Below are 14,108 nucleotides of genomic sequence, written 5' to 3'. Positions count from 1 at the left end.
GATTTAATGCTGCGATGGTCTCTTTAGAGCCTGTGCCTCATGCTGTGTGAGTTTTAGAAATAGTCACAATAATGGGAATTTATGTTTTTTGCTGTGTTTATAAGCTCCTACTTATGTCACAATTGTGTATGGCTGCAGCCTGCAGGCCTCTCTGAGATAGATTTTTCTGATCGGCTGGCTGGGGATTTTATTGACTTCAGTCTCATTACTTCACTGAGTAAAGTAATGAGGAGTTGCAGTTCTGTGACCAACTCAATTCTAACCATGAAAACAATATAATCAATACAACAAATACAAATATGGTAAAACACACAATTGCATGTAAATTCGTGCACATCTTAATTGCCCCTTTTTGTATAGGCTATATTTGGATTGTGACGTTATAGCTGTATTATCGCTGTATTCAGACATGAATTCATCCCCTCGTAGATTGTCCTGAGGATCGCCAGAGTTAAGTACATGTCTGAAAGCAGGTTAACACACTTGTTAGGGCGCGAGCGCTGTGAAGCAGCGAAGGCCCTATTGTTCTTCAAGGAATTTTTGTAGTATTATTGTTTGCGATGTTTTAGGGATGTTCCTGTGGGTGAAAACTCACCGATTTTTGCAGACGCGTCAGGTCTGGTAAACTGTGCGTTTAAGTGGACTTCCCCCCCACCCCCGTAGATTTATCAACTTTAGTATGGAAATGTCAACCACCTCAAGCATGATGAGTCTGATGGAATTTCAACATTAAGTTTGTGACCTTACTATCATATCATGGGGATCACATGGTCTGATTAAACAAGCTGACTCTGCATGGCAGCAACCCTGTTATCCCAGTCACCTCAAGAAATTAGGACAATCTCACAACTGAAAAGTATTTTCAAGCGTAATAGTAAGTGAATTGCAGCATGTCAGCCACTCCAATACCAGCAATTAGCACATTTCCTGTTTATTTGTCACAAAAGTCATGTACAGTGAGCATGTATGCACATCTTTTGAAGGAGAATGAATCATACAGAGCAAAGAGACACAGACCACAAGAATGACACTGAAGTTGAAAAAATACAACAAAGTCTGTGATAGCGAAAGCAAAACAGTCTCAGTTAAAGTTTTCAGTAAAAATCAACACAACGTCACATTTGCAACATTGCCCTTTCAAGCTACTTGTGTGTTTCAGCGTCAAAACTAGAAAAATCAATTTAACCCAGAATTCTCTTTATGTTTACACAACAGAAAAACTTCAGAAATGCTGAAAAGAGACCAATAACAATAGAGAGGTGTCACGTTTACGTAACATGTGAAGAAAACTGTAATTAGCCCACGTTGGTAAAATGTCATAACCTTCAATGTTCATATTCTCTACTGATTGGTGTTTGAGCTTTGTTCTGTCAGATGGATGCACAGCTTTCTGTTTTCACATACAGTGAAGCCCTTCCAATCTGTAAACTCTTGTGCATGTGTGTAAGATAGTGTTGCTGTAGCCTGCAGCAGCTGCTTGGATTATTTTAGCACGAGGACGTTGTCCTAAAACGATAAAATCCTTCTACAAGCTCCTCGAAAGCTCTCTGATTACTGTCCTTCTTGGGTGGATGCAGCGACTTCCTGGAGTCTTGGCTGTCTGCCTTTGTGCTAAGCTAACACCTGTAGCTTTTCCATACCGACATGACAGTGGCAGTGATCTTGTAACCATCCAAGAGAAACTCAAACCAGTTTACAACCTTGTTCAGCATTAAAATGATGGTGCCCCCCAACATTACATTTTTATTCTGGATCATTTTTATGTCGACATAAAAAAGCTTGTGAAGGTTATTTACTATTGATTACATTTTCAAAACTGAATCAAAAATACATTATCATTGTCTACATGTAGAGAACTGCAGAATTCTTCAGCTCTTCGTCTCTGATCATTTTAGTGGACATGACATTTAAATGTTTTACAGTGTTGGAGTCATCGTGGCATGAAAGGTTGTCATCAGTTTGCAGCTGTTTGTCTTTACTCTGCCTGTCGATTGAGTGCAACTTCAATTTCAATGACTGTTCCTGTCGAGGTCCCACAGTGAACTGCGTGTTCACTTGTGTCTCGTTGCACTGAAGATCAGAGAGGATGTTCATGTGGTGAGGAGATGCGAGGTTCAACACAAATCTGTTACATAAGGTGACCCAGTAATCCATGTTGCATGTTGTTGCTAGAGATTAGAGAAGAAAGTGTTTGCCTGTTGCTGAGTATTATGAGAGTAAAAACACAAAGCGCTCTGCTGTGCAAAAGATTAGTACCAAATGCATCTCTACCAGCATGATGTCCCTTCAGACTAAATTTCTAAAAATCTGTCATAAGAATAAATAATGTCTTTTAATCATTGCTTGCTCTGATCTCTTCTCATTGTGAATATTTCTCTGAATACAGCAACATGTAAGTAGCACACATATAAAAGCATTGTGATTGAGTGTGAGTGATCTTATAGCCACAGTGTGTCAATATACTGTTTTGCACAAGGGATGGAAGTGATAGAGATGTTGGGAGAAAAATGATTTATATCAGATATAAATATATTATATCAGACAGACCTGTAAATGCCTTGTATTTCAGAGTGAAGTCTGACTTGGTAAAACCTTTTATCTTCACAGGTCCTGGATCCAGGAAATGAGAAAACTGATGGCAAATAGTAAGGGTGAGGAAGCAAGGGTGAGTGAAAAGGTAAGAAAGAGGTGAGAAATGAACAATCTCAGTACTGCAAAATGTGAAAAAGGGAGTGGCAACATTGCATTGTTTTTCGATAATTATTCTATTAATCACTGTGGTACTTTTTAAAGCAAAATTAACTGTTTCTATTTCATGAAATTTGAAGAATGGATGGTTTTGTGTGAATCGCTCAGTGTTTGGGGCTGTTGAATAATACAGGCAATTTAAATCTGTCACCTTAGGTATAGAAAAAAAAAATCATCGTCGTTTGTCGCTGCTCCAGTTTTAAAATAAGGGAGGTGCACAGTGCTATGTGCAAAAACATGTCAATATTTCTCAGTAATTTCACAAACATAATAGAAAAGATATCGTCCCCCACCACATTTAAAGTAAGATGTAGATTTATTTACAAAATACAAAAGACTTGCGTTACTAGAATAGAGGCCTGGGGAAAAGAAAAAAAGAATTGTTTATCGACTGCACTACGGTGGAGAAAGGAAGTGGAAGAAGCAGCAGAGAAGAGAGCTGGAGAGGAATGTGTGTGAGCAGTGTGTTGTGATGAGACATGAGCTCAACTGGTGGGAGGTAAACGATGTGGTGCAGCAGGGACACAGATGAAAAGTTCATTAGTGTGTTTCTACATAATTAACTATTGTGCGTAGCCTCAACCTCCTACGTAGCATATCAAATAAGAATGCCACCTTAAAATTGAAAACCACATTACCCCAATACACCAGATATTAGTGACAAATATGTGAAGAAAGAGGGAAAAGTTCAGGTCTGAAGAACGGTGACTTGCAACAACAGCTAAAACATCTGGATCTTGAGCTACTTCACATTGCAGACACAGGGAGGCTCATGTGGCTCAGTTCTAATCGTGCCAGGATTTTTAATGTTAGCTTCGCCTCTCTTGTCTCCTTTAGAGAGGGATGATATCGGCCTTATGTGAAGTCTTTGGACACAGCCTCGATGAAGTTGGGGGCTGACATGAGAATGGTGAAGGTGCAGATGATGGAGAAGAGCGAGAAGGCCACCAGGCATAACCTATCCACCACTGCTGCTGCGAACTTCCACTCGCTGCAGATTGCCTCTCCCTCGTCCTGCTCCCTGAAGCGCCTCGCGATGTACTGCACTTCCTCCAGGATCTGGGAGATTTCAGGCACCTGCTCCAGCAGCATAGTCCGCGTCTGCTCTGAGTGGATGTCGTGCGGGGACGAGCCGTTCGGGTGGCCGCCTCCGCCACCGCCGCACGCCACCACAGCGGAATCGGTGCTTGGTGGGAAAGCCGGATTGTCTGTGCCCATTGAGTGATAGCCAAAGTACAGGTTCATGTTCCCGTTGGTTGTGGTCGACTGGGTGGATGCCTGGCCTGGTATGGTGCTCATCTGGATGCTGCTGGTGCTGGTGTGGTGAGGAGGAGGCTGGGAGTACTTGTAGTTTGGGGGGCTAGTGGAGCTCACTGCGGTTTTCTTTTCCTCTCCAGGCTTCTTCATGCGGAGGAACCAAGCACACCAGTTGAGGAGAATCACTCGAACCTGGACAAAGAGACGAGAGAGGAAAGAGGTGAGAAAGGGAGGGGAGACTGTGTGATTACAGATGAAGAATCAAGTGGTAAAATGAAAAGAAAAAGGAAGAAATAACTCAAACTTTTGCTTCTCCCAATGTGATATTTAGCAATCAATCAATTAATCAAATGTTATTTGTATGGCCCATATCGACAAATCATAATCTCTCATAGAGCTTAATTTGGGTTTAATTTGTCAAGGTAGTTCTGAGATATGATGCACAATGTGCCAGAGGATTATAAAACAATAATGTCAGACTTAAAGCTTCTCATTCCACTGAGTGCATTAGTTCTTGATTAAAAGTGGATCATCTTTCTTATGATGAAGTGCTTACAAACAAAATTAAAATGTTGTTGCTTGTTCAAGAACGCTCTCATAGAAAAACCTTTGTGTTGACACAACCTATGAATAAATGTCCCCTCATAGCTCAAGTCAGCGGGACCTGCATGCCTTCCTGTTTACACCGGCATGCAGGTTCCACTCATGTCCTGCTGGAAATGGGAATTGTTGCAAATTACACGAATAGTAGCTGTCACATGGAATATGCATTTTCAGGCGTGTTGGTATGGACATGGATTGAAACTAATACATAGCCTAAATGCTCATTGTTTTAGTTTGAAAATACCCTTTTCAAACAAGGACGGATGCAGCCTTAATAATAAAATTAAATTGCCAACCTACCCATTTAGGCATCTTCCCTCCGTGGGGGTCATGGTGGTGGAACTGCAGTACCAGCACTGTCACCACCACGGACAAGCCCACGATCATCATGGTGCTCGCAAAGTACTGAGCTGAAGAGGAAAACAACACATATTACAGCAATTTGTTTTTGGGATAAATAAAAAAAATTAACAAAGTGTCAGACAGAGAAATTATATTAATTATGTTATCTGAGATTTACCAGTAAATTTAGAATAAAACGCTTATGTGTATGTATCTAAGATAGAAACATAAGAGCTTGGTATTTTGGCAGGACTGTTGTGCCAAGTCCATCAGCTGGTAGGTTGGTCAGTGGGGAGATTATCCCTGTCAACAAACCTAAGGTCAAAGCAGTGTCATGACAGCGTCCTCACAGAAAAAGCGCAATCAAATAATTCTGGATACTTCCCCGTTTGAAAGTATAATTGGAGCGGTATAAAAACCTGTCAAGAGCAAATGCTGTGAATGCTGAGGAGCATTTTATTTTGTCTTCAATCCAGTAGTTCTGCTCCATCTGCAATGTGTTAATACATCGACTCCAGCAAAAAGCAAGTTGGCTAATGGCTCTGTTTTACATCGCTGAGCTGCCAAATGATGCGGAGCAGCATCTCTGTCTGCAGCCTCAACTCTCATCTCGTAGCTGACGGCCTTGTCTCTTCTGCTCTGTCAGTGTGCCGTTATACAATGCAGCTCTGTTAGTGTCCTACGTATCGTCTTTGCATTCTGCATCAACAGCCTCGTGCTCAGCTCCCCCCCCCCCTGCTTGCGCACCACGTATGTGTGGAGGCTGAAAAATGTCCTACACAAACTGCCCTGTGGTGTGAATGTGAGGTGTGAACATCACAGCACTTTGTTATTCAGCCGCTCTTTTCATGCCACAGCCCACATTGGTCTACCGCCTGCTGGGTAAATGATTATTTGCATCCATCAGCTTTGTTGTTGATATTGTCCTTAAGAGTCTTTTTGTCTAAATTTCACACCTATTCGTTTTTTTTTTGCCAACGGTTACATGAGAATATCGGTACCTCTCACAAACAGAACATGAGAAAAATGTTAAACAAAGTAAATAACAACTTCATTATCATCCTACTCCAGCCAAGCCAGTTTAGAGCATTCCAACTGAGACTTCTGCCATCAGAGGTCGACTCTCCCCACATATGAACTGGAAACAATTGTTCAGTCATGGAGCTCGTCTAGATTATCCAACTTTGTGAAGCTGAGAAAAAATGAATTCAACATTTTACAGCTACTCCTTTTCCACAATAGGAGTATGAGAAAAATGTTGTTCTGGGTCAGTGTACATGAGCATACAGGATGAACATGAAGGTTGCAATGCTCTCAGCCACTACACCTAAAGTCCCTCACAACCCAGTGCCATCCCTGTGTGTCCTTGTCTTGCCTGAGGTCTGTCCATTCAGTATAAAGCTGTTAGCTTACCTCGGCATTCAGACTGGAAACAAAGGGAAATGGGTAGCTTGGCTCTAGTCAATATTTATTAATACTTCTATTGCTCTCTATAAAGAGGCTTTATCTTGTTATCATAATCCATACAAACAGTTGTGTTAGAAACCTCCAAAACCTTTTACAAGCTGACTGTTTCTATCTGCTGAGGCCATGTACGATTGAATTCACCATAAATATAAATCCTTATCTAATCCAGAGCAAGAAAGTGTGTCAGATATTCCTGTTTTTAAAGGGCGTCCCACATTATTACAAATTAACTTTTTTCATCACTTTCAAAGTGCAACAACATGAGCAATAATTAGTGCAGCAAAGTGTCTTACCAATCAGAGGAACAGAGTCAGAAGTGGCAGGCATGATCTCTGCCACCAGTAACATGAACACTGTGAGAGACAGCAGCACAGTGATGCCTGGAGAAAAAAAACAACAGTAGACAGATGAGCAGAAGCACAAAGGGGAAACAAACTTTCATCATCGTCTCTTAAATGGTGACTTGAGAGCACTCAAAATAAGTGCAGCTGGTTGCTTCAAAAGAGGTGAAAACATCGGGGATTTATTTTGGAATATTCACTCTTATTTTCTTCCCTCGTGGGAACAGTGAGTTATATATTTACTTCGAGCCTGTCTCCCTGAATGGCATTTTAAAAACAAAATGGCACTTTCAGGTCCAGGTGATAATCTTTGCTGCCTTTATAATGAAGCTTTTGTTCTTCTGCTAATGAATGGAATCCAACACAGATGCCAATTCCGAGCCATAATGTCAGCATTAGCATAGAGGGATGACAAATAAATAGAGATGGTTTGGAAACAGCGTCAGGACCTGGTGGGCTGAGATCTCCGAGGCTGGGGAGAGAGATCCATTTTTGTCTGCATGTATGACTATAATTATTAATCATGTCTTTGTGTTGGTGTGAGGGAACGTGTGTACTTGTACTTATATATTTGTGAGGACCATTTTGAGCATAGACCTTACTGAGTGAGGACATTTTTGTGTCTTCACTTTTTCAGTCTTGTTTGAGGGTTAAGACTTGGTGTAAGGTTATGGTTAGATTAAGGTTTAGGTTAGAGTTAGGGACCAGGGAATGCAGTGTCCTCACTAAGATAGAAGGACTTGTGTGTTTGTGTTTGATTGCTGCTATATGCTTTTGTGCGTCTCCTGCTCAGTACCCAGTGAAATCTTCTCTCCGGAGTCAGCAGGGAGCAGGAAGACCAGCAGGGCCAGACCAGATATGAGCACGCAGGGGATGAGCAGGTTGAGGCCGTAGTAAAGTGTCCTGCGGCGCATGGTGACCGTGAACGTGACATCGGGGTAGGGTTCTTTACAGCAGTCATAGTACAGCTCATTACGCTTAGCTGGCACACCTGGGGGACAAGCAAAGAGATGGGAAGATAGTGGAGTTATAAAATGAAATTAAAAATGTGAAGTCTGTGCGCAAAAATACAAAAATTGACATTTTCTGTATCTGAAGGTTAAATCTATAACTGCGCACACACTATAGTTGATCAGGATTTTGCCACAAACGTATTTTCTTTGTAACCAAGCAGCTTGTCACAAAAGTAAATGCACTCTCGCCCTTAAGTACCACACAAAATACACTGATTTTACAATTCAAACTTTTATATGAAACACTGTGTAACCTTGTGCAGGTTCCTGCACGTAGTGCAAATGACTTCTGTTTGAGGGCAGACTTTGTTTTCTGAAGCTGTAGCTATTTCTGAAGTGCCCTGAAGTAGGAAAAATGCAATTACAGAAAATTGAGATAAAGATGTAGCAATTAATAGAAACACAAATTACTGTAAATCCACATCTCTGCACACTGACAGGTTAAGGCCACAAGCATGACATTATTTATGTGCTACAGTACAGACGAGAATTACATTCAAATCTGAAGTTCAATGACAAACCACTCACTAATACTGCAGTGATAATCAGTGTGACCTGCTCTTATCTGTTTTGTTGGCATATTCACATTTACATTGTTTAATCCTCCTCATACATCAGATAAAGAGTGTGTGTGTGTGTGTGTGTGTATTGGAATCATTTAAGCTCGCTATGAGACAAAATATGTAGCAAGATGATTAATAAGTGTGACTTTGAAAGATTTAACACACAATTAGTTCAAAGTTAACCTGAGGTGGTGTTAAGACATTGTGTATGTGTGCATGCACATGTGTGTGTGTGCTTTTTAAGTTGGAATGAAGAGTCAATTGTGGCTCACAGTCAAGACACTGTTGTGAATAAATATCCTTAAGGACCATGACTTTGATTATGTTCCAAGAATCAGTGTGGCTGCATTAGCCATATCAACAACACATTTTGAGGTGAGTGTCACAGAAACAAATTAGACCTTTACCCTCGAGAGGGAGAGAGTGTGTGTGTGTTGGAAATTCAATCCAGACTAATTGCAGGGATTCAGTTGAATTTCATTTAAACTGTCACCTGAACGCTGAAGAGAAAGAGCCGTTGTTAGCCATTTATTAATTTGATGGATCGTAAACCTGCAGATACATCAACCAAATCCTGTGAGTGTGTCTGTCTGTCTATGCAAGGTTTTAGGTGTCTGTGTGTGTGTCTGTGTGTATGCTGGCATGGGCATGGGTATGTTCTGTGGCACCAGGACAGTGTCTATGTACTCGGCCAGCACTCCGCCTGGCTGTGCCTGAATTAAGTGAACCATCCCTGGGCCAGCTGTCACCACACACACCCATGCCTCCCCAAGCCAGCTGGGTCCATTCACTCTGTGTGTAAGTGTGTTTGTGTGTGTGAATATGGATTCCTCTGTCAGCCTCTGATAAATATACAAAATTGTGTTAGTGTTGATGAGAGTTGATTTGCATGCGGAGAAAGAGGACAGCAAAAAGAAAACAAGAGAAGAGAAAAAACAAAGGAATCAGTTTTTTATCTTTTTCTTGAACTTGTCAATCTCTGTTTGTTTCTGGGGAGCAGACAGACGAGCTGTGGAGCAGTGCAAGACTTCCAGAGGCCAGGGGCCAGACAACACAAAGAATAATAAACAGAGCTGTTCCCGGTGAGAGCCCTTAGTCCTATTATTCTCTGATTTCCCAGATTTTATTGACCACGCTTGCATATGGAGCAGGAAGAAAGTAAGCAGTGCAGTCATGACTAAAACAATATCACAGCAGGAGTGAAGCACAATAGGAATTATCAAGTAAACTAGAGCAGTCTTTGTTTTGCTCTATCTGTTGTTATTGTGCTTACATTCTTGTTTATCATACATTTTTGTGCAATAGCTTACCTGTTGGTGCTGTACTTGAAATTAGCCTCATCAGAAACAGGGTTTGATTTGTTTCTTTGTAGAAGTTCAAGAATTCCTTGGCAGGAAGAAAGTGTGTGGATAGAGCGACAGTAAACAGCAGCAGTATTCTCCAGGGTGTCTGTAGAAGCTATATTTATCTGTAGCTATCTGATTTAACCAGGATTGATGGACAGGAAAGTGTCAGTGAGAATGACATCTACAAGGAAGTTGACGTTACAGAAACACCTGCTGTCAGAGCCAGTTGACACGGACTGGACGTCTAAACTTCCACAAATATGACACCAAGGCCAAATGTCGTAAGTCTTCATGTTGGACTAGTTGTTGTCGAACATAGAACAAGATGGAGAATATCCCTTCTATGTTTGAAGGTTCACTTTTGTCTTTCTTTTACATTCAATGTGACACTCAGGTATTTCCCACAAATATTCATATGTTTTTTCAACACCTCTGTATCAGCCCTCACAACTCATCTTTTTCCCTGTAATTTAGATTATTGTACAAGTTTTAAAATCTCTTTTTGACCCAACAGTTAATGCTTGATTTATTTTACTTAACTTTTCACTAAAACCTTCAGAGTTTATAAAAGAATTATGAATTTGTATTATGGATGCCTATAACCAGACAGAAACTGCATGAGGATTGATTTTCTTATTTTACTGGTGTTATGTACTTGGCCTGTCTGTTTATCTTCTTACCTACAAGGTCCCACTCTCCATTGGGTATGTAGGTAGAGATGTCTACGTCCACCATCTGCAGGTCGAGCAGCCAGCCGTTGTGGGTCCAGGAGCCAAACTTCAGGTCACACTTCTGCACGTCAAACGGGAACCACCGAACATCTATGTAGCAGGTACTCTTCAAGATGCCTGGAGAGATGTGTTGGGGAAAGTTTCATTTGAAACTAAATTCTCTGACAACAGGCAAAGAGATAGCTAGTGTGTCTTGTCAGAATTTCTCTGAGTCATTTCACTGAGGACAACCTGCCAGGAATGCTTGAGGAAGACATTTCTGATGCATCACAGAGGACAGCATCAAATTAAGATAAAGTCCCTACATCTATCTACTAAGTATGTGGCTCGTGTATCTTGTGAATGGGTCATCTTATCAGCTTTATATTGTCAAAGGCCCAAGAAAGTGCAGTTTGAAATTTGGTGCGATCTTGACACATGATACATTCAATATTAATAGAATTCAAATAAACAGCGCCTTGCCATCTGTGCAGTGGAGGCGGGCCAGCGTGTCTTGATAAACAGTCTGCAGACAAAGTTGAACATGTCTCCTTCTACACACTAAGAAAACTTATAAGAAGAAATGTCTTAACTTCCCATGATGAGTTAGGAGCACGATCAGATAACCTACAGTGATAGCGCCACACCGCCATTGAAACGTTCAATATTAATAAACAGTGAACCAGTGCTCTGTAGCTGCGACGGCTTAGACTCATCAACAGACGTGTCAGTCATGAAAATGTTTGTTCACAGCAACAACAACTGAGTCTCTGGTTCGATTCTGTGTACTGAGTCTAGCTAACAGGTGAACAGCTCTATGTGCAGCAGCAGTGGTGCAGCTGAGTCCCTCAGCCTGTCTTTACTTTCTGCAACTCAGGTCACGTTTACAGTTTCAGAGAGACATGTGCAACCAGCATTATCACAGACCAAGCAAACCACCCATTCCAAAGTTCAGAAAGACCACTGCACTCGTAGGCTAAGACTTAATTCTGTAGGACCCCTATAACCTAATCTGCAGACAAATTAAGTTAAAATATAAACTATTTACAGTATCGAAGGAAAATGTAAGTTTAAAACTTACAAATTATTGAATTAATTTAAAAATAAAACAATTTATCTACACCTTTTCACACAAAAGTATTGTGATACCTCAGACTGATTTCCTCCTCACTGAGGTTTTGTAACAAACTAAATTAATTTACCGTGGTTTTGATTTGCAATAACAAAACATCTTCTATGAATAAAAAGTAAAAAAATTGAGGTGTTTATAAAGATAACGATGGTGATGGATGATAATGATGCTTCTGAGGATAATAATGTTGGTGATGATACAATTACAACATCCACAAACGATTGTGTGAGAGACAAGATCAGGAATATCCTGAATGTGTCACCTGGTGGGATGTACTGGCAGGATCCTGACGCATTGACCAGCACATTTGTGTGGAAGGTAGCATCAAACCTTTCATCAGCACTGCAGGGGAGAGAACTGTGGTTAGATACAACATGAAAACAGTAATGGAGCGTTTATACAGAAAGAAATCGACATATACTTGGATTGAAAAAAGCCAGAAGCCCATGAAGTTGAGAGTACAAATGTAAACCCAAATCAAAATTGTAGACAAAAAAAGCAGGTGAGAATAAAGGTGACAGAGTGAGATACAGAGATTTGAGGGGGATTATAGTACATCTGGACCGGGAGTATTTAATTTTATCCTTTGAAATAAACATGGTTATCTACCATTGAGATGTCCTTCAAACAGAGCGGTATTATCTCTACTCAGAAACCAAAGTACATGCATCATCAGAAAATTACACATTTCACTCACAGGAACAAAAATCTTCCCCAAATTACAGCTATTCTAATTATTTTGCAGAAAAAAACTCAGAGAGCTTTAAGTTCTTGAGATAAAACATTTTCATAATTGCAATTACAAATGTCGAAGACTCTTTTATGCCTGATATAAAAGGTCTTTCTTCCTTCATTACAGTAAAAAGAAGCAGGGGAAAAGAAACATCAACTGAATACTTTGGATTAGACTTTCATGAAGTGCAGATTTCAAAAGACCTCAGAAGTGCATTCAATTAATGAGTGTGGATCTCTCCCGCTGAGGATTCTGAGTAGTAAATCTGTATTCAAATACACCCGATGACACACAATTATACAGACATTTTCAGAAAATTTGAATTTTAGGGCTTTATACAAGAACAAAATGTTAAAATAATCCATTGAGTTAGGCTCATGTTCGATAGGTAATGGACTGTGTTATCATTTTTTACATATATGATTATATATAGATATATACACACAAAAAAAACCTTGGTCAAGGAATCAAGGAATACCCTAATTCACCAATTCACCAATTCTTAAAGTTGAAGCTGCAATGACGACAATGTCAGTTTACCACTTTGGTTTATGACACTGACAATTAATGGTATTTAATGAAATTTACTGGACAGTTTGCTTCAGATTTTCTAATCCATAAACCTTTTATTATCAAGTCAGAATATTTATTTATCAGGATTCTAGTACTTTGATTTATGATGAAATACCAGAAAAAACGAATGAGGGTCCCTTCAGCCTCGGCTGTAGGCTACTTTGGGCTTAGTGCTAATTAGCAAATGTTGCCATGCTGACACATTACACTAAGATGGTGAACATTGGAAATAAAAGAACTGCTAAAAGTCATAATGTAGCACATCAGAAAGCTGACAGCAGCACTTAGCTCAAAGTACCAGTGTACGGTCTTGTTTGAGAGCATGACAGAGTCTGCAAAGCGACTTTAATAGAAGAATAATGTAACATACTGACGAGCTGATGAATGGCTAAAACATTCAGGATTGAAGACATGACCTCCTCGACAGATGCAATGAATCAGTAAAATGTTTCCCATGAAGGCAAAATAGTATTATACATTTATTCATAACTAGTATTGCATTCATTCATATCTTTGAGTGTGCAGACACTGAATCCGGTTGGCTTCACTGTAGCCTGACTGTGTTTCATTTTGGAGGATAAGTACTCATCCAGTGCCAGACAATATCCTGACACATCATCATCTGTTGTCCATCAGTCCATTTCTACCATTCACAGTATGAGCATTGAAGCAGGGGGGAGGGTGAGGGGCATGCTTTAACTCCTCTGAGGCTTTTTGTTGGACATGTACAAAATACATTCAAGTAAAGTGAGCTGGGACTGAGACCAGGAGCAGTGAGAGTACAATGTTTTACCCAATACTAATGTAAAGTCACTACATCAATACAGAACAGCTGTTATCATTATCCATTGCTGTGGATAAATGAGGTGTATTACCATTCAGTCGTGTAATGGCATTTTGAATGCATTAACCTTACAATTATAATTTGTTGGTAGCACTTGAGATGAGAAAGCTTTAAATTCTAATTTTAAAAATAATCTATCACAACACAAACGCAGGATACAGTTCATGTTTGAGTGATTATTTTAAGGCTCAGCCAAAGCCTGACTGATTTTTCAAATTGATCTGGCGAACTTTATAGCAAGGGAAGATTTATACCACAATGCATAGCAAGTTTACTCAGGTGTCACAGGAAACTCCTTGATTGAAAACCTTAACCAATCTTAATCAGATCACTATGTAAGTAAAACATGTTCCCAAAAGGTTATTAGCCATAAGGAACAGATAAGGGCATGATGAAGGCCCTGAATCCCAATTGAGTCGTATTGCCTGCACCAGGA

At 40.2% G+C, this 14,108-nt stretch overlaps 1 protein-coding gene and 1 long non-coding RNA gene across 2 annotated transcripts in view; one reads left to right on the top strand and one right to left on the bottom strand.

The window, feature by feature from the left end:
* Positions 1-2,050: 2,050 nt before the first annotated feature.
* LOC109627678 (neuronal acetylcholine receptor subunit alpha-7-like) overlaps positions 2,051-14,108 on the bottom strand; it is a 42,414-nt gene continuing 30,356 nt past the window's right edge. Inside the window, exons 5-10 of the mRNA XM_069530545.1 lie at positions 11,785-11,864; positions 10,361-10,528; positions 7,555-7,749; positions 6,711-6,797; positions 4,909-5,018; positions 2,051-4,197 (exon numbers count right to left, since the gene is read on the bottom strand). Of these exons, the coding sequence (XP_069386646.1) occupies positions 3,604-4,197; positions 4,909-5,018; positions 6,711-6,797; positions 7,555-7,749; positions 10,361-10,528; positions 11,785-11,864 (1,234 nt within the window). The 3' untranslated portion in view covers positions 2,051-3,603. The remainder of the gene's footprint in view (positions 4,198-4,908; positions 5,019-6,710; positions 6,798-7,554; positions 7,750-10,360; positions 10,529-11,784; positions 11,865-14,108) is intronic.
* The window catches only part of LOC138411194 (uncharacterized), a 39,966-nt gene continuing 29,944 nt past the window's right edge, over positions 4,087-14,108 (top strand). The window contains exons 1-4 of the long non-coding RNA XR_011243852.1: positions 4,087-4,225; positions 9,335-9,416; positions 9,826-9,961; positions 10,393-10,512. This is a non-coding gene — a long non-coding RNA (uncharacterized lncRNA). The remainder of the gene's footprint in view (positions 4,226-9,334; positions 9,417-9,825; positions 9,962-10,392; positions 10,513-14,108) is intronic.

This window comes from Paralichthys olivaceus, chromosome 8 (assembly GCF_024713975.1).
Source record: "Paralichthys olivaceus isolate ysfri-2021 chromosome 8, ASM2471397v2, whole genome shotgun sequence".
Classification (NCBI taxonomy): domain Eukaryota; kingdom Metazoa; phylum Chordata; class Actinopteri; order Pleuronectiformes; family Paralichthyidae; genus Paralichthys; species Paralichthys olivaceus.
Note: the sequence above shows the minus strand (reverse complement) of the source record. Positions and strands in the feature narration are given on the sequence as shown.